The following is a 6,521-nucleotide window of genomic DNA, read 5'->3' as shown; positions in this document are numbered from 1 at the left end:
GAACCAAAGCTCCTTTAGTTTTAGTATGTTCCGAATCAAATATTGCTTATGTTTCTTCTCATGTCTTGGAGAAGAATCATATCTTGGAGGAGAATAAAACCTCTCTTTGTATTTATATAATAGCCCATGCTAATCGTAAAGTCATGTGTAATTTATCCATATCAAAAATTGAGGATCATTAACCATCATAGGCTTAAACAAATTATACTCTATAATATTAGAACACAACTAAAAAGGGTGCTCTAGTGTTAAAAAAAATGGATATAAACTATGGTGGATAGGTAAAAAATGAGAAGTATCTCGAACATGCAAGCAGAGCAAAAGTGCAGGATGACATATCTCAATGCATGTAATCCCTGTGCATATGACCTAAAACCAAAACAATAAGAGTTGTAGCGACCAATTACTCAACAAGTCTGAAAAACATTCTATGGCTAGTAGAGCAGAACAAGGAAGTTTGGCTAAAGGCTGCCAGAGCAAGGCAATGAAGAGCAAGATAGAGTAGATGGAAGAGAAAGGAAGAAGGGAGCTAGATGAGCTGCTGTTGTGCTGATAAGGGAATAGTAATTAGGATATTTGAATTAGATTGCTGACATGTTTATTTTTAAAATATAAGCATTGGATTAATGGTAGTTTTAACATGGTTTAATATGGTTGTACAGGTAAAAACAAAAAAGACATTAATGAAAACAAATAAGATTTGGAAACAGTTAAAAAATATATTTTTCTAAAAAAAATATTAAAAATTGGGACAAGACAAAGGCATATGAGGCACGGCGCACATGTGTGCATGTCATATGGATTAAAAAATATAAAACAAAGTTTAAAATTGGGTCAAGTGGTAAGGGCGAAGTTGGGATTTGGTGACCTGGAGGAAGTTGGGCTTTGGTGACCACAAAGTCTCAAGTTCGATTCTATGGTTTTCCTAATGAATTACCAAAGATGCGTCAATGGACAGGTGACAATGTTTTGATCTCATGGTTTGATGCCATCTAGGTGGGGTCTAAAGGGCTTGTCTAGGTTGGAGTTCCATATCATCAAAAATAATAATAATAACAGTCGAGATGTGTGTGGACATATGAGGCACAACGTGTTCTGTGGGTAAGCCAAAGGCCTGTTCTAGAAGACAATTATGCAGTTAGTGAAGATATATAAATGAGAGTAAACTTCTCCAATGTTTCTATTATGGGACAAACAAGTGAGGTTTCAATTTGAAACAACCCAGAAAATACCAACATCTAGTTCTCAGCAACAAAACGGTGCAACAAGTTATATGCATGAAATCTTCTTCCAATAAAACTTTTCAGTCCTTTTCTCTTCTAGCAGCACATTCCAAATTGAACCATGCCATCACCAGAATTTTTCACAATATATTGAATTAACATAAGGAAGACATACAAACATTTTATTGCTTTGATGATCTTTCAAGTAGCATGCGTCCCAGTACAAAAATAAAAAATAAAAAGATAGAAGAATACATTGGACATGTAGCTCGTGTTAATTAGGAGAATTGGTTGTTCTGCAGCCTCAAGAAGAGGGAAAAAATAATTAAGTAAAAAAAAAATTAATCCTTTAGAAGAAGTCCTAGAAATCATGTTGATATCTTACATTAGATTCTTGCAATCTGCGAAGGGTAGATAATTTGAAGTAGGTCTTCAAATGCACACGTGGTAAAGAACTTGAATTGGGAAGGAAGAACCAAGTCAATTCACCTGGTATATGAACTGGAAATGTGTAAATTAAAGTGTTTTTTCTCAAAAAAAAAAAACAACACGCACATGCACAAAATCACAAGAGAAAAAGATAAAGAAGAGAAGAAAACCTGCTTGCAAATTGTTTCTGATCACAGAAGGGAAAATCCATTTCCAGAAAACAGATGTGAGAAGAGAATTTCATTCCAGGTATCAGGCACTCCAGGCAGGCACCAATGGCTGCAATCAGGCACGGATGGATTGTCAGTCCAAGTGCCTACATTTCCATCACTTCGGAACGCCCCCATGGGTGTAACATGTAGGACTGTCACAGGAACAGTCATGTTCTTCACCACTTCCATTATCGTGTCTGAAATTGGGCTTCGGTCCCTCCCTCTAGTTTTTGACGAGGGGCGTCGTGTCACTTTGCAAATGTTTCGGGTTTTACCACTGGCAGAATATAAACATCACTGTCACATAGGCATACTAGTACAACAAGCTGGATGTCTACATAGAAATAAATTGCTGGAGTGTAACAAGATCATAAAATATTTATTAGAAAAAAAGTGTAGCAGGAATGCCTGTCTAGAGCCCTTTGGGTGTTCAATCTTAATGATTTTTATATGATATTCAATAACATGTATAGGTTTGAGAAAATCCCAATAGTCTCAAGCCATCCAATGCATCATGCTGAAACTATACATATTAACAAGCACCTATGGCTTAAAATAAATGAATGACAAATAGTAGATCAACTTTTTTAACTAGTAAAGGCAACCTTAAAAGAGAAATTTCAAGTCCTCTTTCTGGAATACCTCACTGATTGACCAATTAAATTTGGCTGGGAATACCATAGCTAACTACTGAAAACCCACCTCCAATGAGAAGATTCGAAAGTTCGAAAGAATATGTGTGTCCTACTGGAGTTCACCTTACTCTCGACCCAAGAAGCCCAAGTGTTTAAGGCTGTTCTAAAGGCAGTCATGATTGGCATCCCAAGCTTTAGTGAACCACCTTGCTGGAAATAGCAGCCCCTGTCTGGAAAACCATATTAGGAATGTTCTGCAAATGCACTCATTAAAATAAACAAATTATAATAAAATAGTGACGACCATATTCTCTAGACAACATGCTTGCACAAGCTGCAATCCAAAAACAGATTACTTTAGATTTTTAATCTATTCTATTTTAGTTCAACTTAGGATGCAAGCCAAGAATACCATTAACGGTTCATGCAGTGCAGTGGCCAACAAATATTCAGACAAATATGCACTAAGGCAAGTGTATAAAAGACAGAAAGCATAAAGAGGTTACAGTTGTTTCAAAATCATTCCATTGCGTCTTACATGATGGCCACAGCTAATCATAGATTGGGCAGGAAGAGGTCCAAAATTCACAGTTAAGGATTTCACAATGCTATAAAAATTAAACTTTTTAGTCGATGGAGTGAGAACTAAATCTTGTACAAGCCTGCCTAGATCATCAAAAAAAATCCAACTCTTGTTAGGTCAACTAACCAAATTCGTAAAACTAAAATTTAGTTGATGGCGTGAGAATTAAATCTCGTACAAGACTGGATAGATTACCAAAAAAAATGAAACTGTTGTTAGGTTAACTAATCAAATTTATTTCCTCCGATCCCCAAGCTACACCTATGACCATCCAACTTAAGAGACTCCAGTTGACATGGGATTGGCATGAAAAAAATATACCTTCCCAGAATTTTTTTTTCCCCCTAAAATGTAGGAAACACTAAGTCAACAACCAAATATCATGATGAGGAATTTCCTCAAGTAAAGACAATTCACATTTCACTACTCAGGCACACGCTTATCCAGAGGAAAAAGCTACATCCCCCACCCTTCTCTTCTTCCTTGAAGAAAGAAAAAAGGCTTCTTCACATATATATCCTAAATAGGAAGCTTTGCTTACAATGGGACGATTATGGAAGGAATATTTTGTGAGGCAGCATACTTCTCTTTCTGATAAAAGGTATCCTTTGGTCATAGTGAAATGGGGACTTGGATATTGAAGATTTGAAGTCCTCCTGGGAAGTAACTTAATTTAGTAGACATCTGAATTGTGCATAATCTTAGGGATATTATTAATAATGGTACAAAATAATTAGATAATGACCATTATAACAATAATTTCCATAATAAAATTCATTAACTGCTAACAGTTACTATGATGTCATCCAACAACAATCCTTTAATCCATATGATCAAGATGATTAAAAAGTTAATATACATTGAAAGATTTGTTCTAATTGTTATCCATTAATGTAAAGTATGGAAACTAAACATGCAAAGAGAAAGATCATCAACCTAGGGATCCAAAAATAAACCTATTGTTAATAAAGGATCATAAGCACACAAGCATTAAAGTGACTGCATTCAGAAACATAAAAATACTACTCATAGATGAAGGAACATCTTGAAATGCCCAAACATCATCCATGACATCACACAAAAAAACTAATTATAGCCTAAGAAACATCGTGAAATAAAAACCCGAAGCATCATATATGAGACTAATGAACGAGAACCAATAACTTACGTTCCAAAAAGCTTCCCCCTTGTCCACCAGTGTCCTGAATTAAAGATCAGAACATCAGAATTAATCCACTCTTTACTGATTCCATCCAACTTGTCAAGCTTAAGCACCGACTTTACCCTCTTTGGTGCATGCTTTGGAACAGGGCCAGGCTGCACGAGAAAAACAGAACGGTAGAACTCAATTGTAAAATTGAAGGAACTAAACCGAACCCCTAAAAACCTAATCTGTTTGGTGATCTTATTCCCATTGACTTCATATACACTCTTCTTATCATCCACGCCAGTCATGAGGATGCATATCATAGACTCCCACTGCGTCCTACTCAATGAATCACCAACAAAAATCACCCGTTTCCCACGAAGCTTTTCGAGAATTACAGTCAAATTAAATCTTGGAACATCGCAATTATTGGGCTTCCACCTCCATTTAAGATAACCACTATCCTTTCTCCCATTAGCCAGACAATTAAATCCACGTTCTGCAAAAGGGCATTGGGATGCATCATATAAAGGATAACTTTCGTCTCGGATCCACTTTCCTTCAAATACATTACACTGGCTAGCTATACTCCTGGACTTGGGTATTCCATAACCAGGAATTACCAAATGGAACGCAGGAAATAGGTACAGATATGAACACCCAATGGCTATAAGGAAAAATATGACTGAGCCGAGCAGCAGCAGAGTGTTGAATGATTGGTGAACCCAACTGTGAAAATGCCCCCCAATAATAGATTTACTGAAACTCAAAACCCTTTCAACTAAAAGCTTAAAAGACCCAACAGGGTTCCAATCAAATCTGCTCACCAACATTTTGATCCCATGTACACATTCCAGAAACAGAAATCTCAACTTTCAGCACTAACGAACCATGAAAATGAAGGTAGCCCAAACAAGGATTAGACCTTCTGAACCATTTCTCAGATCGGTAAAGTTAAAATCACATAACTTTCCAATGATTTGAGTAGAAATCTTACGGTTTATTCAAGTGGGTATTGGAGGAAACACTCGCCAGTTGCAGTTCCTATCCATGTACATATTCCAGAAACAGAAATTTCAACTTCCACCACCGATTTGCCACGAAAGTGAAACTAACCTGAACAAGGATTGGACCTTCTCAACCATTACCCAGATCAGTGCGGTTCAAATCACAAAACATCATTTATCATTTGAGCGGAAATCTTACAGTTTTTAAGCTTTTTGACTATTTTCAGCTGGGTAATAGAGGGAGACATTGGCAAGATGCAGCTCCCAGCTTGGTTGCGTAGAGGGAAATTCAGCTGCTCTGAAATCTGAAGGTGATAGAACTGTGACCTTTGGCCTTCCACAATGAAGAGGAGCCGTTGAGAAGAAGCAGGCGAGCTTGTCGGTGATGTTCTGCAAGTTCTGATTGAATGGTCTCAAGCCCAGGGGATCGGAACACGTTGCGGAGTTTCATTGGTGCTCAGAGAAAGCCGCTCTAAACTTGGTAGACACTTGTGGAGTATTGGTGTAGCATATTATCTCTAATCTCTGTTCAATCTATGCGCGCCAACTAAAAATGGATAACAAATAAAAAATTTAAAAAAATATATAAATAAAAACTTGCAGTTATTTATTTTGGGCAAACCATGCATGCATTCAATAATTTCTGATCATTTTGTTAAGTTTATGTTTGAAAACTTATTTTTTTTTATATGGTAAAAATTTTAATACCTAGAAATGGTTCTTATGAAATTAAATCATTTATTTTATACACTTTTAAATTAAAATTAAAATAAAATGATCATATAATTTTAAATATAATTAAAATAAAAATATACATAAATTTTAAAAAAATAATAGTAAATTTAATTATAAAATATTTTTACTATTTTTAATTATCATATTCAATAAAAATTTTATTTTAAAGTAAATTTTGAAAGTATAACAATTAAGGAAAATAATTATAGCAATTTTTATTTTTGTTATAGTATTTTTAATGTGTATTATTTTGTAATTTTATTATTTTTATAATATTATTTGATTTAAATATTTTTAAAATTAAGTTTTTAATTTGTTTTAATTTTATAAATATTAACCAAATAGATTATTAGTTTCTGATTTTTAGTTTCTATTTCTATTTTTTTGTTTTCGTTTCTTTAACTTTTGACAACGATACCAAATAGTATCAAAGTTTTTTATTTGGATTCATAGGAGTTTGGACAAAATTGAATATGATTTTATTTTACATTTTATCTAAATTTATTTAAATTTATTGTTTAAATTTAAGCACTCAAATATAAGAGAAATT

At 34.5% G+C, this 6,521-nt stretch overlaps 1 protein-coding gene across 2 annotated transcripts; it reads right to left on the bottom strand.

The window, feature by feature from the left end:
* Window positions 1-1,378: 1,378 nt before the first annotated feature.
* LOC131161311 (protein trichome berefringence-like 7) lies at window positions 1,379-5,719 on the bottom strand. 2 transcript variants are annotated; one of them, XM_058116983.1, is made up of 4 exons: window positions 4,251-5,719; window positions 2,567-2,725; window positions 1,823-2,141; window positions 1,379-1,724 (listed from the first exon to the last, which is right to left on the bottom strand). In XM_058116983.1, exons 1-3 carry the CDS (start codon window positions 5,060-5,062, stop codon window positions 1,844-1,846), a joined length of 1,269 nt encoding a protein of 422 aa, XP_057972966.1. In that variant the 5' UTR covers window positions 5,063-5,719; the 3' UTR covers window positions 1,379-1,724; window positions 1,823-1,843. The 2 variants fall into 2 exon arrangements, with proteins under 2 accessions (XP_057972966.1, XP_057972967.1); XM_058116984.1 differs by having other exon boundaries at window positions 1,379-1,712.
* Between the last annotated feature and the right edge of the window lie 802 nt (window positions 5,720-6,521).

Source organism: Malania oleifera, chromosome 8 (genome assembly GCF_029873635.1).
Source record: "Malania oleifera isolate guangnan ecotype guangnan chromosome 8, ASM2987363v1, whole genome shotgun sequence".
Taxonomy (NCBI): domain Eukaryota; kingdom Viridiplantae; phylum Streptophyta; class Magnoliopsida; order Santalales; family Ximeniaceae; genus Malania; species Malania oleifera.
Note: the sequence above shows the minus strand (reverse complement) of the source record. Positions and strands in the feature narration are given on the sequence as shown.